The sequence below is a fragment of the Convolutriloba macropyga genome, chromosome 11 (genome assembly GCF_964194025.1).
Source record: "Convolutriloba macropyga chromosome 11, txConMacr16.3, whole genome shotgun sequence".
Taxonomy (NCBI): domain Eukaryota; kingdom Metazoa; phylum Xenacoelomorpha; order Acoela; family Convolutidae; genus Convolutriloba; species Convolutriloba macropyga.
Genome location: NC_134478.1, coordinates 41625308 through 41651864, shown reverse-complemented (window position 1 = coordinate 41651864; position 26557 = coordinate 41625308). Strand labels below are relative to the sequence as shown.

The 26557-nt window shown below is 37.3% G+C and overlaps 2 protein-coding genes across 2 annotated transcripts in view; both read left to right on the top strand.

Annotated features, from left to right (window-relative positions):
- The window catches only part of LOC142349250 (UDP-N-acetylglucosamine transferase subunit ALG13-like), a 61198-nt gene that overhangs the window by 4913 nt on the left and 29728 nt on the right, over window positions 1–26557 (top strand). The window lies entirely within an intron of this gene.
- LOC142349782 (transmembrane protein 62-like) lies at window positions 8–26271 on the top strand. Its single transcript, XM_075401550.1, has 10 exons — window positions 8–270; window positions 11270–11381; window positions 12232–12390; window positions 18058–18261; window positions 18612–18729; window positions 18974–19270; window positions 20313–20490; window positions 24747–24939; window positions 25262–25378; window positions 25803–26271. Exons 1-10 carry the CDS (start codon window positions 61–63, stop codon window positions 26204–26206), a joined length of 1992 nt encoding a protein of 663 aa, XP_075257665.1. The 5' UTR covers window positions 8–60; the 3' UTR covers window positions 26207–26271.

The window sequence follows — 26557 nt, the reverse complement described above, 5'->3', positions numbered from 1 at the left end:
TTAGGGCATGAATGTTATTTGAAGGTTGCTTGTAAGCTGTGCTGTATCCCTGATGTGATCATGAGCCAGGAGACTTTCAAAGCATGTGCCTTCTATGTCCTTGCTGCAGCAATAATAGTTTGCAGTCTGACTGTGAACGGTTTGCTTGCTTTTCTCGTCAGCTTCAGGAGTCCAATCAACCCAAACTTTGGGAGAACGACAAATGAGCGGTGGAAAATTGAACCTCCATATCCTGATGACAGATTAGAAAATATATTCTGGTTCGTTCAAGTGAGTACGCATTTTCTGTATATCGAAGCTTTCCGTTTGTGCCCCTCTACCCAGTACGTTATTCATCCCTAGTTATATGAGCATGTACTATTAGGTGGAGGAGTTCGGTATTTTGGGGACACTGCCCAAGGTTTTTGTGCCCTTATTGATAGTCCTTGTTAAGGTTTTCTGGTAAATCATATTAAAATATGGAATAGATATTTAAAGACCGCAAATAATATGCGAGGGTGCAGAGCGGGGGGGGGGGGGGTGGCGCGCTAATGTTAAATTTATATGAAATGTGACCGTTCCCGACACTGCACTCATAGATCCTGCAACATCGCACGCCCCCGAACGTTCCGTCGCCGCAGCATCGAATAATTTTTGGGACCACTTCCAGCCTCATCACGCGGTAACAGTGCGCGAAATATACCGCGAGGTCGTCACTTGGAAGCCCTCGTTCTTCACGCTCGGTAAGAACAAGACAGGGGAACAGTTCGCCGAAGCCCTTCACAGTGTCCTCTCCCCGATTGCCGTAAACACGGATAGATCCGATATATCTCTGACCCTCTGTATGATACTTCCGCACCTAACCCTCAGTCGAACAAAGAATACGGACGATGGATCGAACAATAAGACCATCAAGCGTAGACTGCAAGCATGGTACAGCTGCAACTTCTCAGAACTGTTCTGTGAAGCGAAGGCAATCCAAATGAGAATGAATTCAAGGAACAAACAGCAGCACTCTGACCTCAAGATGTTCAACGATTTCATGTCTCGTGGTAAGATCAGTAATGCTATTCGCGTTCTTTCGGATGAGCACAAAGGCGGCGTGCTCGCACCTACCGATCTCATAGACGGTAGACCGGTCCTCGAGATTTTACGCGACAAACATCCTGAAGGTCAACCCTTGGAGCCCAACTGCATTCAGAGCGAACATCCACGCACGCTTCCTTACCACCCCGCTGTCTTCGACAAAATCAATGCCAGGCTCGTCCGAAAGCATGCAATGAAGACTCATGGCAGTGCCGGGCCTTCAGGTCTCGATGCCGATGACTGGCGTAGACTACTTTCTGCTTTCGGGCAAACCTCCACGAACCTGTGCAAGCTTGTTGCCAAGTTTGCTAAGAGGCTGGCCACGTCCATAATACCACCGGATGATTTGATTACATACAATGGTTGTCGACTAGTGGCTCTGGATAAATGTCCAGGTGTGAGACCTATTGGTATTGGTGAAGTAATGCGTCGCATCACCGGACGCATAATCGTCGACTGCATCAGGCAAGATCTAACATCCCTCGGTGGAAACATGCAACTGTGCCTGGGCCAGAAATGTGGCATAGAACATGCCATACATTCGCTTCGCCACAGTTTTGATGATCCCGAAAACGAAGCAATTCTTCTAATTGATGCCAAAAACGCTTTTAACGTGCTCAATAGACGAACAGCATTAGAGAACGTGAAAGCCTTATGCCCATCTTTGCATGTTGCCTTACAGAATTCCTATAGCCACCCGTCTCATCTCTACATCGGTAAGTCGACCATACTGTCTCAGGAAGGTACGACACAAGGCGATCCCCTTGCGATGGCAATGTATGGAATCGCAATCCTACCCCTAATAACAAGACTTCATAATGACTCTTTGACACAAAAATGGTATGCTGATGATGGTAGCGTCGTTGGTAAGCTAAAAGATATCAGGGTACTCTTCGACAAGCTCACTGAGCTTGGTCCCAAGTATGGATATCTTGTCAATGCTCCGAAGTGTCAGTTGATAATTAAGCCAGGAGGCGAGCGCCAAGCGTCAACTGTGTTTGCAGGCACAAATGTGGAAATCACGCAGGGCGCTCGAGTCCTGGGATCAGTTATCGGAAGCTCTGAGGCCAGTAAAAATTTCCTGAAAGATGCAGAAACTAAATACACAAAAAGTTTAGACAGACTTGGTCAATTTGCTCTCACCTCTCCCCAGAATGCCTATGCACGTTTGACGAAGGGGGTTCAACAGAAGTTGAGCTTCCTCTCGCGTACTACACCTTCCATGGACGGGGTTCTGGACAAGGTGGAGGAGCGGCTTGGCCGAGTCATACCGAACATCGTCGGCAAAGAAGTAATCCAAGAGGAAAGAGAACTTTTTTCTCTCCCTCTCAGAATGGGTGGGCTTAACATCGCCCTCCCACAAGATCTTCACAAAAATCTTGAGCAATCAGTTGAACTCTCAAGACCATTGGCGTCATTCAATAATATTCAACAATGTGAAGTAGAACAAACCAAGATCAGTCTCAGACAGAAAGCAGACAATCAACGTGAACTCATCTCGAAAAAATCCAGAATCGAAAACAATCTACCAGAAATGAAGTATACCATCCAGCTGGCCTCGGAGAAAGGAGCATCAAGCTGGCTTAACGCGCTTCCGTTGTCAAAACATGGTTTTGTCCTCACGAAGACTGAGTTCCGTGATGGAATAGCACTTCGCTACACCTGGGAAGCGAAGAACACGCCAGCCATATGCCCATGCGGGAAAGAATTCAGCCTCACCCATGCCCTCCATTGCGCTAAAGGTGGTTATACGCACCTGCGACACAACGAAATTAGAGATGTGTTTGCAAACCTGATGGATGACGTTTGCCACGATGTACAGATAGAGCCAAAACTTCAGTCGCTCGATGGAGAAATCTTCTCGAGTAATTCCACCACCACTGATGATGACGCTCGACTGGACATCAAGGCAAACGGTCTGTGGGGCTCCCGCTTTAATCGCACTTTCTTCGATGTGAAGATTTTCAACCCTCATGCGAAGAGCTGCCCTAAGACCATAAAAGATGCATACAAATATCACGAGAGCATCAAGCGAAATAAGTACGAAGAGCGAATCCGCGAAACCGAACACAGCAGCTTCAATGCACTGGTTTTTGCTTGTTCGGGTGGTGCAGGTCCATCAGCATCGCGCGTTATGAAACAACTCGCAACCAAGATCAGCGAAAAACGCGGAGAGCCGTACGCCGACACTATAAGCTACATCCGAACGAAAATCAGCTTCGCACTTCTGAGGAGCTGCGTTCTCTGCTTGAGGGGATGTCGTGCCCTCAAGCCTCGTGTTCTCAGTGAGACTTCGATTAGCGCCGTCCTGGAGGAGGGAAGGCTGCACTGAGTGTTTGGCTGCTTATCCTTTTTCATTTGCTTATTCCTTGATGTTCCATTTTTATTTTAATCCTTCCATTCTATTTCCCTATGTGTGCTATATATATATATAGGTGCTTTCCTCTCCACTTGTTATTTATTTTTGTGACTGGGCCGTCTTTACACTGTCTGGAGGGGAACAGCTTGGAGTGCAGCATCTGGCTACTAAGTGCTACTCATCATGCCCTATTTCTCGACCTACATCCATCGATGCCGGATGGTGTACACGGCCCTTTATTGTTTTTTATTTATTGCTGAAATGTGAGGTAATAAATAATGCCAACTTTGGTAATGATCCCGCTTTCAACCCAGAAATACTTTAGCAATCGCTCTCAAACGAAGTCTGCAACTAGTTGTTAAAAATCTAAATTATAAAATTTAATATACAAACGTTTTCGCTATATCTACCATCATCAGGTAAAATGCTACTCAAAGTTATTCTATTTACAATTAAAATGATTTCAATTAAATTAATTAACAAAACGGCAAAATAAGAGGTTCTTGGAATAATGTTCATCGGTAAAACAAAAATTTCTGAAATTTTGTTTTCCAGTTCGTTTTTCATTTTTAATTCAAGATTGTTGAATTTAGATTTTTGAAATTCTTAGTGACTTTCTACCGTTTCGGCAACATTTTGCAACATTTCAGTGTTTTGATTCGTTAAAATGTAATTTTCGAATTGAACACCATTGCAACTGTTGACTAGTATTTCAATGTCATCTCCTGGCTTCGGTACTCATCGCGCGTGTTCAGCAATGACTTCCTTTGTACTAAATGTATTGCTTTGAGAGTCATGAGTTTTTCTGGCACATCCGAGTGGTTATATGTATGCCAGTTTGCCTGACATTGGTGGAATTGGATCCACTACATGATATTTCGTATACCACGTGAGATTTCAGATGCTGGTCAAAACTAGAATTCAAGGATGGTAAGCAGGTTTTTAGTTTCCGTGTTGTTGTCAAAGAAGTAAGGCTTTTTAAACCTATATACATATGCTTTTTCATAAATGTTCTCATTTTTTGCTGCCAATATGCATCTAGTGTTTGGCGGGGGTTTTCAATTTATAGAGGTTTTTTAGAGAATGTCAACGTGAAAAGTGTGTAGCTCATTCTGCGGAACAAAAGTCATCCATAGAAAGAGTTTCGAGTGCATTTAGTTTAATAGCCTTAAAGCGATAGCTGAGGCTGTTGCTGCTTCTTTTTTTACAGCTGTGAAGTTGAAGCTTAGCGGAGCTGTATGGTTTTTAGAGTATTGGTACTGTACAGGTTTACGACTCGGAGAGGAGTATTGAGATTCTACAGGTTTCATACGTCTCGAAGATGAGTATTGGCATTCTACAGTTGTTTTTACGACTCGAAGAGGAGTATTGAAATTCTACAGGTTTTTTCAAGCTTAAGTCATGACTTAAAATTTGACTTGTTTCTGGACATTGACTTATGTTTTCGAACAATGGATTTTGAAAGTAACTTAGTTTGCTATGTATAGTAATTAAAAACTGATGGTACTGTTGAAGATGGAAATGGCATTTTGGGAATTTGATCCCATACAAGTCCCGCAGACTTATCTAAACTACCCCTTCCCCCATAACTACCCCCTACACACATGCACACCTACCCCCGCACACACACACATCTACCCTCCCACAACTACCACGCTCAACTTCCCCCACCTACCTACCTACCTCACATTTCTCACTAAAAATTAATTTTTTATTGATTGTATTTCGCTTTTTTTTCTTCTCTTATTTCTGAAATAGGTTGGGTAAGATAAGTTGTTATTGGTCGGATACAGTTTTCTACCGGCTATGTTTTTTTTAGCTGACACCAGTTGTACTTTTGACTTTTGTATTCAAGTATTGACTTCTCTTTTCGAACAATTGACTTGAAGAGTATCTTTTTTTTGTAATGCATAATAATTAAGTAATGATATTATTCGAGGTTAAAAGGTCATTTTGAGAATTTTTGATCCCATTTAAGTCCCTGTAACCTATCTAAACTACCCCGCCCCCGACTTACACCTCTTTATGTCATTTGCGTGATTAGATGTGATCATATGTGACTTACCTCGCTCAATAAAATGACTTGCACTTTAAAATTTAAGTAAAATTTGGATTAGTTTACGGTCAAATGAACTCATATGTGTAATAAAGGTCACCAACAAAAAGGCTTCTATGGAATGCATTTTAACAAGCTCTATATTTTTTGGCTAAATGTTTTTGCAAGGCTATTTGAACGCCGTCATTTTGACTGAAAAATTATATAAATTAGATTTCCTTCCGTTTTTTTGTTTTTTTTTTAGCGTTTTTTGACTGAGATTGTGCCTATTCTCTGTGTACCGTTTGTCTTTTTTTCTATGTCAGATACTAGGAATTTATTGAATGACTACTGTCTGATGATGTCTGTATTTTGAGTTGTTTCGAGAATAGTTGCTTCGGAGTCGAAACTTGTGAGGAACTTATCAGATATTTTTCCAGATATAATTTTTTGTTAGTTCTCCTCTGTTATGTTTCAACTTTTTCGTCTACGTTTTTTTTCAATTTGACTTCTATTTTGCTGGATTTTTTGATTTTGTTATCTAATGGTGGTTTGTAGTGGTCAGATTTTTTTATGTTTGATTTGTAGTGGTCAGAAAATTTTCTTTTAATGCCTACTTGTTTTTTTGGAAACCATCAAAGCGTATTTATTGGTTTATATGATTAAGACGCTGTTTGCGAAGGTATCAGTGATTTGCCCGTTTTTAAGTTTTGTCTTGTTTTTTGTACCACTAATGACATGTCTCGTTGGCACAATAATGAGCCCTGATAGATGAGTCATCAATATTTAATGGTTGAATTTCCTAGGTAGTGTTTTTCATGACTTCGGCAGGATTTTATATTATTGAGTTTTGCGTTTATTTGTTGACTTTGTGTTGTCTTATCAACTCAATCCCAACAGTGATTGGTCTTTGAGGCTTACGAGACTTCGAATAATCCAATTAACTTCTTCAGATTATAGCTAGTTCATTCTATAGCTTTGTCACAAGTTGCAAACTTTTCCATTCAAGTTGTCTTCTTATTAATGTCAACTGTCGTCGGTTGCTAATGAGAAAAAACTAATTTTAATTAATGACTGAGTTCATAGCGCTGGTTTCGATGACTCTTTATCTTTGGCTCCGCAATTTTTCGAAAAGACTTTGTCTGTTGTTATCATTTCCAAGAGATTGTTGTATCGTGTAATCATTTGTATTTGTGTAGATTGTTCTATTGTGCACTCAGGATGCGTAGTTTTTGTATTTAAATACCATGTTCTTATTGGTTGTCCTTTATACTTTAGGTTTTGGAAAATGAAATCTTGTAATCGTAAGTTTTTCTTTGTTTTTGCCCAAATAGGATTATGTTCTTTGTTTGATGTCTTAGTTTAATATTGTCAAGACTTCCCTTATTTATTAATTCAGCTCTTTGGATTGTAATTCAGGACTTGTTATGCTACAGTTTTTTATTCGCTTTACCTTATGATGTCGTTTTTTTGTTTTTTATAAGTCACAACTTTCACGTTTGGCTACTGACTTACTTCGCTGTTTAAGGTGAATTGATTTGAAATTCTTTCACTCATTGAATTCCAATGTAGTGAATACGGCCAAGGTCTAAAGAGCACGATCGAAAGAAACGGGATGATTCAATAAAGCACGGACATTAGTTCAAAGTGAATTAGGTTATCAAAGTTCATTAGAGTAATTGCTAGCTGGCAGTAGTATTGTGATTATTCTTTTAGTTTAGAAGGTGAATCAAGTATATTTTTAGAATGTAACAGAGACTTCACACCAATTTACAACACCTTTTTGACACTTAGGAAGAAATTCTGTATGTTTTCTTTTCACCTCGTCTGTTTGCTTTTTCTGTCCCAATGTGTGTCAAGCGGGGCAACGGCGGTTGTGTTACTACAATTTGCCGACTATGTTTCAAATGTACATTGACTGCAAAAGTTCGTAATTATATACTCGAGTCCTGCCTCAACGTTGTGCAAACTGTAAAAACGAAAAGAAAATAATTTTTCTAGAGACAACAAACTTGCAAATGCGGGCGTCCTGAAATGTTCCACAATTCAAACCTTCTAATCCATTAAAAAAAGTTTAAGACACCCACTTAAGACAATTCTGTAGGTGATCTGGCTTAAAACATTATCTGAGTTGCAGTCCAAACTTGTCAGGCGTAAAACATTTCAGATGTCAGAATTCTTGAAAAGTGTTTCACTCGGGGCTTTTCAACAGAACGACGTATCAAGTGGGCGAAGAGTTTTTGTTTCAAATGGACGAAAATTTGAAACGTCGTCGTTTTGCAGAGAGAGGCGTCCGGTTATTTCCGGATTACATCCTACAGCTCATGGGAAGCATGGCTGTGTACAGCGGTCCGCTATCGCTCACAAACTCTAGGTCCGTTTTATTGACCGATTTTTCGTCTGGCGCTTTTCACTTTCCGTCCTCAAAAACGGGATGAACAGGTAAAGCCCGGAGGTCATTAAGTTGCTTGGCAGCTCTCTTAGAGGCTTTGGCCTTTCTAATCTAAGGACTCGGTTCACCAAAACCGTTGAGGAGACCCCCCCACCTCAATGCCAGCACTCAAACCCCAGCTTGCCACTAGTGAAGCCTACCGATCGCCGGTCGTTTGAGAGCAAGTAGCCTGACGTTAGTCGATTAGTGATTTCAAGTTATAATTTATGTCCTTGACTACATCATGAATTGATCAGTAAAGAACTACAACGGTTGATGAGCAGTTACAAAGACTATGCATTCAATTGTCCAGTTCAAGCAGAAAACAAATGTCGGGCGTTTGACTTGTCCATTCAAACGCCTCCTTTTTCACTTAACGATTGGCTTTGGCTTTTAGCTGTTGATTTAGATGTTCATCCCATTTTCCTTCGAACTGATAAACTCGCGAGATGAGTTTCTATATTCATGTTGACAACAACTTTTTGCCTTGAAGTCAGATGCATTTGGTTTTTGAGGCTTTCATTGGCTGAAGTCGTCCCATTAAAACCTATCCGAGCTTGTCTACTGTGAAATAATGTGAATGGAAAGTTGGGAGTTGCAGGTGCGCAAACTGCAGTCGAACGAAATAACTATAAATGAACGATTAGGGTGTGAACCTGATGTACCCAGAAGCCTTGACTACTACTTAACTCCTTCTAAGTAATTTTGGTTCCAGTGCCTTAACGTTCATAGCAATTATGATCTCGGTGATCTGAAGATAAAATCCAGTGTATGGCAGAACTAAATACCTAGCAAATGAACATGGGGGACGCATATCTAGACCCAACTCTCACTCTTTCATTTGAGTGTTGTGTAAGTAATTGCTCTCAAGCGAAGTTTGTAGCAATTATATTAGTCCTGTTGGTCTTTTATTATGCGATTTTTCGCTTGACCGATATTTCGTCTGACTAATTTGACTGTTCGTCCTCTAAAAAGGGATAAACAGGTAGTGCCAAGCGGCCATTAAGTCTCCAAGTATGCGATTCACAGAAACTGTTTTGGAGACTTATACTCATGGTGTGAAGGGCGGTAGACCCCCCAAATACACACACAACCTCCCCCCCACACACACACACATATCAGCTCTCCCCCATCACTCCGTTGCCACCCTCTGTTTCGAAATTGAAACTATTATAAGTTTCGTTCCATTGTTTCGTCCAGCTAGGATTTTCGATTTTGTGCCTGTCATCAAGTGAATTTAAGTGAATTATGCAATTCTATAGCGCGATCTTTTAGTCATTGTTTGAAGATTGCATTACAGTACTAAATTAGAATATCTACTCTGGGCCTTTTCATAATAAATCTCTTAATTATGTATCTGTAATTGGCTCAACACTCAAAGATTGCGGTCCTAATTTTTTTTATTACTTCTTCTAACAGATTTTTGTTTCGTCTTACACTGACTTCTTGTCTTTTTGACTTTTTTAATGACTTACCTCACTAAAAAAATGACTTCTGAACTCACTTATGCAACTTTAAATTTTATGAACATTTACTAATTAAAAAATTGTGTGCATCTAAGTAGTGCCAAACATATGCCCTGATTCTTAATTATTTTTGTTTTGATTTCGACTATTAATTTTGAAAAGCCCTATTTGGGCTTTGTCCTTATAGAGCTTATGGGTCTCATAAAAATGACAGTCCGAAGATAACCTAAAAAGTCTAGTGGTCTATTAAAGGATTGGTGGTCGATCTGTCTATTTTATTTCTTTAGTTGTTTCAATTCATGGAAGCCCACAAGCGTCTATCGCGGCTATTTTCCGGCAATCTGCCGGCTATGTTTTTATCTGCAAACAAACAAGCAGATAATGCTGTTTTTGCACTGGTAATGTTCTGTATAGTCCTAATAAGAGTCTCTATACTCATGGATGTAAAGATCACTCACGCACGTTTGGACCTAAAAATCGTGCACCAGTAGATGCCGTTTTGGCAAATTGTGCTGCGGTGCATGATGGTCACCGATCTATCGATACAGTCCAGTTAATTTATTTGAGCCGGTTACAGCATTCAAATTCGAATACTTGTGACCAGTTTTCGACATGTCTTGATGCTTGCGATTACATAGATTTTCATAATTGATAAGATCCTTTAGTTAATTCGGTATCTTATCGGAACGTTCCACATTTAAAAAAATACTATCATGACCTGCTACCTTGCAATAGCCGCGGTAAGTCTGTAATTTTTCCTGAAGTTTTGTAGATATATGAAGTTGTCTGTCCGTTTCCAAAGTGACCAAGCACTCTCACAACAATTCTATTGCTGGTCTCCTCGATCTATGAAGGATGAAGAGTTGCTTTCGTTACACGCGAAATTGAAAGTAATATAAGTTTCGTTTCATTGCTTTGTCCAACTAGGCTGTTTTCGATATTTTTGTTGATGCCTGTCATCAACTGAAGTTAAGTGAATTGTGGAACTCTATAGTGTGATCTTTTAGTCATTGTTTGGAGATTGCATTACAGTACTAAATTAGAATATCTACTATGGGCTTTCTCATAATAAATCTCAATTATGTTTTTGTAATTGGCTCAACATTCAAAGAACCACTCTAGATGCACAATTGGCCCGAAGTTGCTCCAACAGATAAAACAGGAAGGATCTGTACTCCCTTGAACAAAATTTTTCTGCGAAAAAACAAGCAGATAATGCTGTTTTTGCACTGTTAATGCTCTGTATAGTCTAATAAGAGGTGACTTTCCGTTACAATTTACACTTGTTAAAAGTAAAATTTCAAAAGGTGAAATTACATAGTATACTGCTTATTTTCAAAGCATTTGCAGTAATCTTCCGTTTTCCGTTTTGCTTAAATTTTGAAGGAATCAAGAAGTGCAAATCGATTGACTTATAATTTTTCTAGAAAAGTTTCTAATGTACTCACGGAAAAAGTCCAGATGCAAGTTTGCCAGTTTTCCGGAAGAAGCAATAAGTTGAGTTCCACGTGACATCATTCAACCTGGTCATAAAGTTCTTAAATTCACAATACAAAAACTTGGTTAAAATGATGATGCATGATCAGGTTTTACAGATCTCACATGGAGCTCAATTTACTGCTTTTTACAGAAAACTAGCATAATTTTATCTGGATCATTTCCGTAAGTACATTTGTCATTTTTCTAGAATTTAGAAAAATTTGAATTTTCCTGTGATTTCCAGTCGATTCATAAAATTTAAGCAAAACGGAAATCGGAGGGTTAATGAAAGTGGTCTCCAAACACTAAAATGATTGTTTTTGTTAATGAGTGAACATATACCATTATAATGTTAGAATAGAAAAAAGAACCAGTTCCAGATCAGTTCAATAAGATACTGTGGGATCACATTTAATTGAGTTTTGATTGTTCAGGTCACTGACTTGCACATCAGTGAGCACGTGCGACCGAAGATAGTGCCAGATCTGATCGAATGGTGTGTCCAGGTTCATCAAGTAGTGAAGCCTCAACTCATTCTTGCAACTGGTTCGTATATCATTTAACTCAAGATTGTTTAATTGCTCAGTCACAGAGCTCGTATCTTTACATGGTAAATCATTGTAAAAATGTGGCACGTGCTTCTGGGAGGTGCAAGTAACATGCACCCACTAAGCGGTGGGGGGCACAAACGGAAAATATCCCTTTGCTTTTTTCCCGATTTTCCGTACTATCTACCTTTGGTTGAAAGTTTTTTTCCGTCTGACAATTTGACTTTTCGGAACGGGAGAAATAGGTAACGTCCGAAGGGAATTAAGTCGATGAGCAGTTCTCTAAGTGCACTACCAGTCTTTAAGTCTAAATATCACCGAATTTGCCGAGACCACACCAACTCAAATTTGCCGAGTCTACAAACCAACCCCTCCCCTACTCCCTCCGCTCCGCCCCCACGCTCACTCCAACCCCATCACAATCCACCCTTATCCTCACGCCCCCCCCCCCCCACACACACACCGCTTACTCTCCCACAATTAAGCCCAACTTTTTCTACTTTTCTATGTCTTTCGATTAAGCGTAAGCTAGCCTCCATATGCCCCAGCCAGCTACTGACAAAACCAACTGCTCGCCAGTCGTTTTAGAGCAATTTGCTCGACTTTAGTCGGTTATATTTGTAATATTGTACTGTGCCACTGTACTCCACTGTAATGCAGTATTGCAAAATGAATGCTGTGCCCGACCGTTCCTGTTCTTGCAAGATCTTTCAGTTTGTCTTTTTCCTTCTTGAGCAAAATTATGTTCGACACGCTTGTTTGAGCAAACTAATGCGTTAAATGCTTCTTCGATTTCTATCAGGTTAGTCTGATAGTAGTATTTAAAGCTGTGGGTTTCACTTTTGCAGGAGATCTAACGGACGCAAAAGCAACGGATCAAGTCTCCTCTTTTCAACACAAATTAGAATGGGAGCGGTACAATGAAGCTAGAAAGTCATGCTACCAAAGGGCAGCGCTTACTAGCAACGAGAAGCTGGCACCCTGGATTGACATCCGAGGAAATCACGGTAAACGTATTTATGATTTGTAAAATTGAATTGAGGACGGTATCATTCCGTATGCGGCTATGGGTAGGATTGTGGTGTCAATGAAACTTTATTAATTGCTCTCGAAGAGAACCTATTATTTTAAACGTGTCTTACGACTCGAAGAGGAGTAATGGTTTTCTATCGGCCTTTGTTTTTACGACTCGAAGAGGAGTTTTGATTTTCTATCGGTCTTTTTTTGACAGGAAGTAGTTTTTTTGATTCGGCATTTTGACCTAAAAGCGAAAGCGAGAAAAGCTGTCTTGGCAAACAATTTTTTGCTGAGCGAGAAAAAATTTTACGACTCGAAGAGGATTATTGGTTTTCTAGCGCTCTTTTTGCGACTCGAAGAGGAGTATTGGTTTTCTTAAGGTTTTTTTTAACCGGAAGTACTATTCGTCCAGACGGCGTTTTGACCTAAAAGCGAAAGAGTAAAATTGCCATTTGAACTAATTTTTTCTGAGCGAGAGAAGTTTTTTGATCATGCGCTTCGATCAGCGAATGACGTTTCGACTTTGAAAAGTATTTTTTGACAGAATGCCGCATAGGTATTTAACCATTTTTAGCCGTTTTTTCGTCCTATTGGCCCAGTTTTCTTGCTTATAATTTAGTTTTTTGGAGATAGTTTTTAATCGGAGCTGTATTGATCTGTGAACCTCTGACATTGATATCAAAGTGTTTTCAGAGTATAATAATGCATTTCAAACTCTAAATGAGCGCATGTTTCCCAATTTTTTAAATTCTTTTTTGGCTTTTTTAAATCAATGTGATCTTTTTTGGATCTTAAAGCGGATTTTTTTTTCAAAAAATATGTGCATATGTCAATCTATTTTCGATATTTAATGCATTAATTGCCTCTTTAAAAAGCGTGGTTTTTTGTTTTATAGAATTGTACATATGATTACCCGATTTTGGCAAGCTTTGTTCAATTTTTCCCAGTTTTTTTGTTTGTTTAATAGCCGCACAGCAATAGCTGGGGCTATTATTGGCCTTCTCTTGGTTTTTTTACAATTCAAAGAATTTGAATTGTATTGGGGTGCTGTCTTTTTTTTTTAAGATCTGTTCACACATTTTCATGATTTTTCAAGTCAAATTGGAGTAGTGATTTTGGTCTCGCCGAAACAGGAAATGGAGCGAAAAAGCGAGTGATTTTGCGGCGTGACATTTTTTCGCTCTAATTTGAAAGTAGAGTGAGAATACGGTGTTTGAACAAAAATTCGCTTTATCGGTAGTGGTTTTTTGTTCACATGCGGCAATTTCACTTTGATTTTTACTGTTTTTTCGATTTTTTGAATCGGATTTTTTTCTAAATGGTTTTTCCAATCCATTCATAGTCCGTTCTAGGTCTAGTTTTCTGTTTAGTCAATGAAAATTCTTTGAATTGTTCGTCAGGACTTGTCCTATGTTTTTTTATTTCGTCGTCATGATTTTTGTTACGACCATATGATGTCACAGCCACTTTTTGTTCATTCGCTCATGCAATTTCAACTGAATTGAATGTGTGACGTCATTTGTCGCTTTTAGTGGAGCGAGTTTTTTTGTTCATGCGCGTGATTAAATTTTTGGTCACACTTGACTTACCTCACTCTCAAAAATGACTTCCTCAACTTGAAATTGACTTTTATTTACTTTAATTCAAAGAGATAAGGTCAAATGGGTGTGTGTCACTCTAAATGAAGGTTTTTGGAGATCAGCTAATAGAGGCAGCAATAACTTATACAGATTTTTAATCAAAATATAACAGATCAGCCTTCAATGAAAAGACGAATTTTTTTGGTCTGTCTTTTCAACTGTTTTTTTTAGACTGCCGATCTACGAATCTATTGTGGCTATTTTCTGGCAGTCTGCCAGCCATGTTTTTATTGGAATCAACTACTAGAAAAAGTCATTTATGCGGTGCCAGGGATCTTTGTTTTCTAAGATTTTGTGGCGTTCACAATCTAAAATTCTGCAAAATTTTTTCTTGCGTGCAATTTTGAAAAGTTTTGACAAATTTTTACTATTTCAATGTTTCCAGTCTTTGAACCCTGTTTCTGCCATTTGATCTCTAGAGGAGAATAGCTATGGAATTTCATGCTAAATAATAAAATGTTATTGTTTTTCTACATTTCTCCTATTCTTCAGAAAGATGTTCGTGAGCTCATTAAGTCTTTGCTGATATTCTTTTTTAGACAATTGGTTTTCATTGCATGAAACAACGGTTTCCCTTTATATGTGTACCTGTACTACATCAAAACTGAATTGAATTTCCCTAATTTTTCATGTTAACTTTTTCAGACAAATTGTTTTTGTTTTGACAAAATGACAGACTCGCCTTTTCTTATGTGTTCTGCAAGGATATTTTAAATAAAAAAGGCAGTTGTTTTTGAGGATACTACAAGTCGTTTCCGGAATTCTTCCGGCTATGTTTGTTTTTTACTGGAAGTAGTTTTGTTCATGCGGCATTTTGACCTAAAAGAGGAAGTGAGAAAAGCTGTCTTGGTGAATAAATCTTTGCTGAGCGAGAGAAATTTTTTGATCATGCGCTGCGTTCAGTGAATAACTTTTTGACTTTGAAAGATGTTTTTGAGAGAACGGCGCATTTAACTAAGCGTTTTTAGCCTCTTTTTCTTCCATTTGGCTCATTTTTTAAATTGTAATTTAATTTTTTGTAGAAACAGTTCTTGACCGATGCTGCATAAATACCTAGCTTTCTGAAACGGATACCACAATGTTTTGCAGAGCCTAATAATTTTTTTCAGGTGTAAAATGGGCACGTGTTTCTCAATTTTTTTGGTTAATTTTTAGATTTTCAATAGTTTTTTTTTCATTTCTGGATCTGTGAGCAGCTTTTTTCTAAAGAGTTAGTGTATATGGCAACGTATGTGTGGCAAATCTAGCATTGAACAACACTTTTGGACGTGAGGTCTTTGTTTTTAATGGCCGCCGTCAGCCTCTCAACGGCTTTTATTTAGGCGCTGTTCTTTTTTAAATTCGCTTTACCTTTTGATCACTTTTTTCGTTTGGCATACTCACGTTTGACTACTGACTTACCTCACTCACTGTTTCAACTGAATTGGTTTTGAGTTCTTTCACGCATTGAATTACGCAATGTAGTGAATGCGGTCAAAGTCAAAAGAGCAAAATCAGACGATCAAAAGGAACAGGATAAGCATATAAAGCCCGTCATTATGTCATAGTGCATTAGGTTATCAAAGTTATTAAAGCGATTGATAGCTGGCATTAATATTGTGGTTACTGTACTTCAGTTTAGAAGCTCAATTAAGTGTAATTTTAGAATCTAACAGAATATGCAGAATTTGCACAGCAAATAAAAACTTTTTGACACTTATTCTGTCAATTTGTCTCGTTTTTTTTTAATCTCAATGTGCGTCAAGCGAGTCAACGGTGGCTATTTTCCGGAAATTTTCCTGCTATGTCAAATTGTAAACATGCTAATCCGTTTTGTTCATTTCTTGTCCAATTTGTCATTTTTTGTTTATTTTTGGTTTTAATTAGTAGGAATAACCTTTCTGTGAACAGCTAGTGGTTTAATTTTGTTATTAAAAATTCATTTATATTTTGTCGTTTAATTTTTGAAATTCATTGAAACTTTTCTTAATTAAAATTTTAATCTTTTTCATATATAATTTTAATTTTTGACAATTGGTGGCAAGTTATTTTAATTTCTCGAATCTCTGTATTATTTTTAATTTATACAGAACGATGACCGCTGAATATTATTGAGCGATTTTTGCTATATAGATAAATTTTTTTTTCGTTAACTTTTTCGGAGTGTTTTATAAACTGGATGTAAAAGTCTATGCCGCATGTGAAAACTAAGCGTTTCGGTCGAACAGCTGAGCGAATCGATGAGCAGAATCGAAGAGTGTTTTTCTTTTCATATCGTATTTTTGAAAGGGAGCGAAAAAGGGGTGTGAATTTTCGCTCAGCGAGCAAAACTTTTTCCGATCACGTGCATCAAAACAGTGTTTTAAATTTAACTGTTTTCAGTCAAAATTGTTTTTAAATTTTATCCAAAATAATAGATGTGTGCTTGGAATCATTTTTGACCAACTGAAACAAATTTTACACTTTTTAATTCAATTTCTGGCCGTTTTTTAACCCTTTTGCCTTGTTTTAAGTTTTTGTAGCAATTTTGTTGTTCTGCAGTCTAATTCGGCGTTTTGAGTTATGTGGTTGAAATTAGTTGGTCTAGCAGCTTTGGTTATCTTTCATTTTCATTGGCAATTGTTTTTAAAAGTTTTTGTTGCAGAAAATTAGCTAAATTCGATCAAATTTTTATGTTTTTGAAGAATTTTGCGTATTTCTTCTGGTCTTACGCTTCTTGCTGTTGCTTTTCTCTGTCAATGCTTATTCTTCAGGTGTTGCTACTATGGGTTGACTTTTCAATTCTAGACGTGGCACTTCACTGAAATAAATTACACGAATATCTTTTCAGGCTTATTGTTCTTGGCAGTTTCCAACAATATTCTGATCTTTTCTGCGTTTTGGATGAGTGACTAAACTAGCAGAGGAGTTTTCAAAAAAGTTATGTCGAATAATGGTAGGGATATATCTGGAAAGCTAGACAGGGGACTTCACTGAAATAAATTAAAGAATTTTCTTTTTTTTCCAGTTTTTTTAATTTCCTTTTAATTGTTGTTTATAACTTCGCCGGCAAATTTTGGTCGGCTGACTGATGTACAAAAGGAAGTAATTGCATTTTTCTCAAATTATTGGTTCGGAAATTTGATCTAGCGTTTGTAGAGATTTTCTTAGAGAATAATACTTTTCGGTTTTGTTCGTCTTTCCTTTTCCTCGATTTTCTCTTCACAAACCCACTTTATGAGATTGTCTGTCAATTGTTAAAATTTTGTTGCAAACTGTGTGTTTTACAAGGTCTTTTACCTATGTTTTTTGAAGTTGCAACTAAAATTAAATTTTATCAGGTAATATATCAGTTTTTGTCAGTTAGTTTTTTCGTGATATTTTTGCTGTTGATCCAAAATGCTTAATATAATTATGTAGAATGTGCATTTGGTCAGTGAGGATGGTCAATTTCATGCTTCGTTTCCGGAATCCTGGCTATGTTTTTTTGCAATATTTTCGCTTGACCATTTTTTGAATCAATTGCCGGAAATTTAATACTAGAAGTCAAATGATAAGTGCGCCAAAACTGGTGCCATGCTTTCACTTTAAAAAACTTAATAGTGATAAAAATGAACCTTCAAAGAGGTTATTTGAAACCCCATGAATTTCTTAGTCGTATTCGGGCTAACCCCCCCCCCCCCCCCACTGATTAGAGCTCCCACTAGCCGTTCGAGAGCAATTCTTCCGACGTTGGTCGATTATGTTATTGCTTTTTACAATAACAATAGTTTTTTGTGAACAGCTGGAAAATTATCAGCTATTCTGTTTCCCAACAATACTGAGGTTCTCGATGTGTATTTTAAATTTCTATTATGTAATAAATGAGTTTTTCGTTTATTACATAATAGAGTTTTAGTGTTTCGAGGAGAAATTGCATGTTAATACTTTGCTGTTCACTAAGCAAATGCCTGTTTGCTAGTGAGGCGGTTTACTGACTGAGCTGCTTTTTAACTACATAGCGTAAGTTCCACTATTTCAGCAATTAGGTATGTTTTGTTTTGAGTTATATATTTTCAGACTCATTCGATATGGATCTTCAAGATGCGAACAGTTTATCTGTATCTTGGTTCACTCACAACGTAGCGTCACAGCCTCAGAATGTTAGTCACCTAGTGATTGACAAAGGATTCGGCAGGTACTCTTTCATAGGAGTTGACTTCTCTCCTCAGCCTGGACCCTCGCGACCGCTCAATTTCTTTGGCTACTACAATCAAGAAAGAGGTGAAATGGTAGACATTACAATCAATGGTCAAATGATCTTTTTAAAGATGTGTTCATTGTATTTTAAGCTGAATTTTTGGACTGCTATGGGTATTTTCAATTAACAATTAAGACAATTTTTGATAAAAACGAGAATTTCGATGCGTCCCCATGCAGAACGTTAACTATTAACAAATTTTAAGCTCAAAGGACTATTTTACAACAGGATTGATGCTATGATTTTTGAGAATTAGTGAACAAATAGTCAAGCTTTGCGGAATGATAGTTTGAATGTTTCCTGTTATTTTTTGGCAATTGAGTTTTGTTTTTAAGGATTCACTAGGTTATCAGATCTATATGTTGTGTTGAAGACGGTGACAAACTATCAGAGTTTGTGGAGCTGGAAAGCAGGTCGAATCTCACATTCTTCTTTGGACATCACACTCTTAACGTTGTCACATCATCCGAGAAATTTCTAGCCACGATGAAGTAAGCCTGACCAAATATTTTCTCTAAAGATGTTCTCTAAAGATCTGTTAGTTGATGGCAACTAAAATTCATGGCAACTCGGAATTCTGTCGGAATCAAGAGTAAGGCCCCATTTTCGATAGACGTTGCGTGTAATTCTTCTGCCCCTCATTGATGGCTATTTAACTAATCAGGAGTTTTCGCGTGGTTTTAACTAAAAGTCGGATGTTTTGCATGTAAAAGTCGATCTTGTATGTTTGATTAGATACGGAGCAGTTTACCTTTGTGGACACTTGCACGCCCTCTTAAACAACACCAAGTCAACTCTTCGGTTGTATGGATATCATCATCTGAAGCAGTCTTCTTTGCTGGAGTTGGAACTGGCAGACTTCCAAGGGAATCGCAGATTCCGCATCATGGCAGTTGACCACGACATGCTCTCGTTCACAGACGTGTCTACTAATCAGTGGCCGGTGGTTGTCATCACGTGTCCCAAACATGCACAGTATGCAATTCCTGAGAAGGAGAGACTTGAGAGGATGAGATATTCTACACATATTAGGTTAGCTCAACTGTTAAGTAGGAAAAGCTGGGTCTGGGAAATAAAACCCCACTACATTTTAGATAGGAAATAACCCCCCCCCCCCCAAAGCCGAAAGAAATAAACCATCATTTTGAGATATTCTGTTGTTATAGTTTTATATCAATCCCACGGCCGGCTACGGCACGATGAAACGCGCTAAATGTGCAGCTCTTGAACAGCCAAGTGGGGGTTTAGTCAAATATGATGTAAGCACGCTTTTATATATAAAAGGAATGGCTCTTCAACCAGAGGGAGAACTGAAATCAGAATAAGGTTTTGTTTTGGCAGACTCACCAGAATAGCATAGTGGTAAAGGAAGGAAAATGTTCCGAAGACTAGGTGAGCATTTGACTTCTAAAATTTTAGATGGCGATGGTAAATTTGTGTCTGGAGATGCAGATTAAAATGATTCTATTCTGTTAATTAGTGCAAATTTAAGATAGTGCGTTTGTTGCAAAAAATTTCCGGGAACCCCATTTTAATTGATTATTATTAACAGCAATTGAGTTGTCAATGAATTTTTTGAACTAATGAAGCTGAGATCAGCATTTCAATTGGTGTCGGGAAAATGAATAGTGTGAGTGCAGCCGATATTATTTTCAATAGCAGTTTCTAAATCTGTTGAAAGACATAATTCATGTATTACGATTTCTAGAAGACAGTCAATGTTGACTTCTAATTAATAATTATCCAGGAATAGGTAAAACCAAAAGCGCAAATAATCACTTCCGGTATTTTTTTAAGGGAATGGAGTACAAGAAAATGTAAAATAAGACTGACTTGATGAGAAAAATTTTCTAGTTTAACTGAACTATAGTGGAACAACTTTGATTTTTTGTGAAGTGGGAAGTCTTCTGCTTCCATGTTTTTGTCAATGGCCCCGATTATGTAGTTTTGCGGCAAAGTTCTGGGTACATGTGTTAATGCGCCCGAATAGCACTGGAAATATCCTTTCGGAAGACATCATAAAATCCGTTGAGTACCAAGGTCTTTAGGCTTGAGTAATCTGTTGTTTATTTAGGATGTTGGTGTTCTCGCCGAGCAGTATCAAATCAGTGTCAATATCTATCCGCACTAGAGATAGCTCGAACACTATTTGGGAAGCTGAAGCAGTCCACTCTGAGGGACCTCTGTATGTGGCCAAGTGGGATCCAGCATTGTTTGAAACTGGACTCTTCATTATTCACGTGATTGCTGAGGTACTGCTGGTCATATCGATCTCTATTTAAGACTTATAGAAGATCCGATTTTGCGGTTGATGGCTTGGATTCAAGCAAGGCAAACTTTTTTGTAAACTAACAAACATTGTTTGGACATGGCTGTTTAGGTTCGGTGTTTGGACGCAAAAATCCTTCCTCGCTTCAGTAGGACCATGGATAATTGCTGTTTTCTTATTTCATCTCCAACAAAATTTGAACCAAATTTGAACAAAATTATTTATGCTCTGTTGGTATTTTTTATACAGTGACAAACCTAAGTATGTTAACGATTGGGACAAACTTAGTAAATTGTTTCCATATTTAGATTTTTGTCATTAGATACTGAGTATTGAGTAAATTCCCAGTTATTGAGGATTTGACGGAAGACGTGAAGATCGTTACTTAAAACTATCGAAAATTGACCAGCACAGAATTTTTATTGATAGCCAAATTCGTTCATCGCTGAGGCATACCCTGCTCTTCCTTCCTTTTCATGTTTATTTCTAGCACTTTTTTGAAATTAATGATGTTTTTCTAAAGTTTTTATTGTCAGCAGTTTTGCTTTACAATGTTTCATTGGAGCAGTAGAGTGCAGCTAGAGAAAAGTTTCAGCATTTTTTATTTATTGTTGTAGATTTTTCTTACAATATCTTAATTTTCAAACGAATTACCGGCTTTTATTGTCATTAATGTAGCTAAGTGGCGAATGTTCACAACTCTCATCCGGGAGGTCGAGGGTTTGAACCCCTCCTGATTCAAAAGTTTTTGCATCATAAAAGTTTCTCTAGCCTACGCCCTTCTAAATTGTTTGCCTCGCCAGTCGTTTGAGAGCAATTCGTCAGACGTTAGTCGGTTTATGCTTGTAATATGAACAGATTTTATGGTTCCGACCCCACTTGTGGGGGGGGGGGGGAGGAACTATATACTCAAACGGGTTTTTTTTGTTCAGTCAATTTTGGCCGATCGATTTATTCGTCGTAGAGAAATGTGAGTGGTATCATTAAAATGCTGGTCCAGCGTAGAATTCAAAATTAAAAAGATTTTTTTGATTTTTTTTTCGAGGAGTTATCGAGGATTGAAGTTTTGTGTGAACACTGGATTTGTGTTCACTTTTAGTGTAATTTTTCTCCAAATAAAAATATTTTCTATAAAAATGGTATTTCAAAATTAATTTTCACGCCAAAAAATGGACCAATTTTGTGTTCCTAGTAGACTAAAGGCGAGAAAAAAGACTACTTCTGGTCCCATAGGGAAGTTCACTATAAAAGAAAATTCGAATTCTATTTGAGAGCTCATTTTTTTTTATAAAACTTTTCTCTTTTTTTGCTTTTTTTAAGTCACCTAGAGACAAGTCACTTTCTATATCAAGGTTCTATTAATAGCAAAACGCCCTTAGATTCAAATGAAGCCCAATGAACAAAAACATTGTTTTTAAGGAATTGCTCATGTTTTTTTTTTGGCTTCGATTCTGAGTTTTCGTAATTTTAAATGAAATTTTTAATTTCTTTTTGAAGTTTGACTGATTTTTTTGAGTCCTATGGCATGGATTCATTGACTAACACTGTAATATTTTCTATAATGAGCATTAAGTGAACATATCTAGTACTCTGAGGGGATACCTAATGGCTGTTAAAACTTAAAAAATTTTTTTTTTGGTATTTTCGTATTATTGGTTACATTTGAAATCTTATCACATTATCCAAATATTGATATCTCCCATTGGCTTAAAGAAGTTGTTCAGTGGATCACAGATAATAACTTCATAGAAATTTTGATGGTTTAAATGGTTTCGACACGTTCTTCTCGCACTTTTCTTTTGAATTTTTGGTTTTTGCCTGTTTTTGTTGTTGTTTTAATAGTCATAAGACTTATTGTGATATCTTATTGATTACCTATGCATGACCAACACGAATGTACTCCCATGGGGGCATCTTTGAGCGTACTTATTGACTTCCGTTGAAAGCTATTGAAATTAATGGCTGTTAAGAATTTAAAAATAATTTTTCGAAAAATTTTTTGAACATTAACAAATCTGAAACTTTTTCGTGAACTGTTAGTCAGTGCTGTAATGACAGGACCCATTTGCTTTCTATTGCATTTATAATGAATCTGGTTAGCGGTTTTATCTTCTAACTATTGGTTATATTACTTCAGTGACACAAGATATCAATTTTTTTTAAAAAAATTTAGCCCCAATCTAGCCCCATTGGCTTAGAGAGGACGTTCAGTGGATCAATAGATAAATCTTTCAGGGAAAAGCTAATGATTTTATCTTCTACCTATTAGTTTTAAAGCTTCAATGCCACAAGATTTCTTATTTTTTTTATTTTTTTTGATACTTTTTTTTATTTTTGGATTCTTTTGGAATCTTATCATATCATCCTACTGCTGATAGTCCTCATTGGTTCAGGAAAGAAGTTCAACGGATCATAGATAGGGTTTTAAGAGAAGAGCTTACGATTTGAATTGCTTCGACATTTTCTTTTGCACTTTTCTACTGAATTTCTGGTTTTTGCCTGTCTCTGTTGATGTTTTCATAGTCAATAACTTATTGTAAGGTCTTATTGATGAATTATGATTGGCAAACAAACTTGTTGTCCCATCGAGGCATAATTTAGCGTATTCACTGGCTTACGTTGAAAGCTAATGAATTTAATTGCGCCGATAATACGTTTTCTCGAAAATTTCGTGGTTCTAATGTATTTGTTCAAATTCGTTGATTTTTTGAAATTATATTGATAAGAAAGTGAAATCTCATTGCTGGCAAAATATAATAGTAAATAGAAGAGTTTTCAGTGAAAAGTTCATTTTTTTAATGCCTTCGACACTTTTCTCGCTCAGCTTTTCTTGAGTTTGCTGTTTTTGTTCTTTAGGTAGCCGCAAATTGATGACAGGTCTCATAGGCTTGTAATTGAGGATTGAATGATTGATGTCACACGAAGCAGTCAGTTTATAGCGAATAGTCGTAATGTTTATGATAAAGATTTTGAAATATTTTTCAGTTTTTTTGTTCCTTTCGTCAAATTGTAACTTATTTTCATCAATGAGAGGTCCCATCCAATTTCTTGTATTTCAAGAAATAACATATCTGTTGATATTATTTCCCACTAAAATTTTGATTGTTGGACAGTATGCGTTTTTCTGAACGTTTATTGAGTGGCCAATCTTTGTGTTTCTTTTTGGCTTCTTTCAGAACAATCGCTTAATAACAGATCCCAATGGTTTTCAAATGTGGCCCAAGTAAACTTATTTAATCTCGCAGTGTAAATCCTTCAGCTGAATTAGTAGAAATAACAATTGAAATAAAAATACATAATATTCAGATGTTAGCTAATGATTATAATGGTAGCAATAGTTTGTGTTTTCGCAAATCGTTTGTACTTTTTTGTTTATATTCTGTTCGTTCCTATGGCTTAGTCTTACCAAAGACAGGTAATTTCGGTTTTGTAATAGTTTTTTTAGTAGTTTAGCAAGGATTATTTAGTTAAAAGCTAATGATTTTAAAATTTTTGGAGTTTGTGGATGTAAAAAAATGTTGATTAATTTATAAGTTTCGCATCACTGTTCGTTCTTTTTGTCGGCTTGTTGCCTAGTCTCATTAAGAAAACTCTCCATCTGCTGTTTTTTTAGAAAAAAGTAAACTTGTGTAGTTAAGGTTTTATCTGACTGCTTTTTGACGTTGTTACTAGGTGCTTTTGATATTGAGTTTTTGCCGTGAAACTTTTGTTTGCAAATTTTGTTGTTTGTTTTTTTGTCTATTTGATGTTAGATCACGTTGGTGCTGTAATGAGTCATGGCATTATGTAATTCAATTGGTAGACAGGTTGTGTAACGATTGTTTTAAACTCAAACATCTATTTTTGTTATCTCTTCATTTTGTTGACAATTTAGTCAATAATGTAGATGAGCTCGGGTCGGAACATCATGTGCGAACGCACATTAACGAGCCGCCTTGTTAGCAAAAGGGTTCAAATAGCAATCAGGCACATGAGAGGGCCTTAACTGTGTTTAGTTTTTATTGAACGATTGATTGAAACACGCTTACATGCAACTAACCTGAGCCAAACAAGTGCTGAGTTCAGGATTTCTAGCTGCTGTCCTCAATTGATGCTAGGTAATTGCTGAAGGTTTTCAGAAGCCCAAAGTTCAATCATAGTGCATCTCTCGGCTGAAACCGGCTAGAAATGACAGCAGCAACCCCTACTCTCGCCTGAAGCGAGTGTCACATATACGAAGGCTAATTCATCTTGTTTCAGGACTCACAGGGCCGAAAAAGTGAAGTGGAGCAACCTTTTTCTCTTGATGGTTCAACAGAAAAGCTGCCGTTCTTGTCATCCTTAGTGATAGCAAGTGATCTGACTCGAAGTGCGAAATTCTTGTTCTGGACTGCACATTTTGCGATATTGGTGCTAATGTTTTTCTTGAGGTTCAAGACAATCGCCATGAAAAGTGAGTTGGTTGTTTTTATTCGCCCGAAATTTGCATAATGAATAATTCGGAAGTTGAAATGGCCTTAGAACAATTTAGGGTATACCTTGACCTTATGCGTCGGTGAACGACATTGTCCAGTTGTTGTTTTCAATAATTATTGATCTTGTGAGTAATGAAAAAAATTCATTGATGAAATTTTGACCTAGTGTGATTGAGATGACGTATATTTTGTTCTCCAGTTGTTATTTTCTCCAGTTGTTGCAGCTTCTCGCCTTTAATAATAGCGCTCTTAAGTAATGGCGATAAAGCTTGAAGATCTTGACTAGGTCTTTGTGTTCAGGATTACATCTATTCAACATTCCTGTAGTTGGAAATATGCTGCACAAACTGTGGTTCTATGCTCAGAATGGACACCTGGTGAAACCGTTTGTCCTCTACCAACTTTTAATTGCTTATGGTGAGTGATACCAACTCCAATTCTTTTAGTCTTTTTGCTTTTTGTCATTTCAACCAAAAGAAAATTTTCTGCAATCCCCAAAAAGTGCCTCCTTAATTTATACGCCTTTATAGTTGCTTGGACAATTTTGGAAATTTGAATCAATGGAGTCGTATGAGGACTGCGTGCTTAGTGAGGTTTGCTATGGTGTCAGGACAGACTACAATAAGTTATCAGTTTGCAACAATGGCTATTACTCTGATGAACAAACTCTCATGAACGACATCGTACATAATTATACAGATTGTAATTTTCAAATGGTATCAATATAATTTTTCTGACTCATACAAAATTTGTATGAAAGAAATATTGATTCTCCTTGAACTTTTCTATCTCGAACTTTGTTTTCCTTTGCGGTTTTTCTAGCATGTTTTCATTTTTCTAGCTCCGTGGTACATTGGTGCTCTACTGTCCAACCGCTACGCCGTGGTATTCGTGAACGGCGTCCTTTTCATGGACGGAACCTTCATTCCATCGGGACTCAACTACGTATTCGGAGCATGCCATCTTCTCTTATTCGACATTCCTATTATCTACTCTATATCATCAGCTTTAGAACGTAGTATTTTGCGAAAAAGCGACTTAAAATTATCCTGTCAGCATTCATCATGTGAGGTTGTGAAATATAAAGTAATGATGTTTATAGCCTTCTTAATGATAATATGGCAGTGTCATAAAAGTTTTGAACTGTTTCTAAATTATGGAATTTTAGCTATCTGTACAAATGTGGTTGAGTTTTACTGTATATTCATGTATGTATATCAATTCTATTTCGCCTTTCATTTGTAAAAGTGAAATTTTATATTATCACTCGAAATCAATTCCATATATCATAATAAATATCCATATACATATTCTTTTGAGGTAGGGGATTGGTATAGCTATGGCATTCCAGAGCAGCTCGGAAGCTTGAAAGTCATTTTTTTTATTAATAGCCGCCCTCGTCTTCTCAGCCGGCTATTATAGCGCTCCTAATTACGACTCGAAGAGGAGTATTGGAGAAGTCCTTTTTTTTATAGCTGCGAAGCTGTAAGCTGAGCGTAGCTATATTGCGGTGCTCTTGGTTTTTTTTGTTTCGTCGTCTGACGCTTCATTTTCGTTTTACATTTGTTCTAGAACATTCTGTCTCGTCACTGCTTG

Coding starts and splice junctions, on each gene's coding strand:
- LOC142349782 (XM_075401550.1), top strand. CDS start 61: ATGAGCCAGGAGACTTTCAAAGCATGTGCCTTCTATGTCCTTGCTGCA. Junction 18,730..18,973: donor AAATTTCTAGCCACGATGAA/GTAAGCCTGACC, acceptor ATGTTTGATTAG/ATACGGAGCAGTTTACCTTT. Junction 20,491..24,746: donor TTATTCACGTGATTGCTGAG/GTACTGCTGGTC, acceptor ATCTTGTTTCAG/GACTCACAGGGCCGAAAAAG.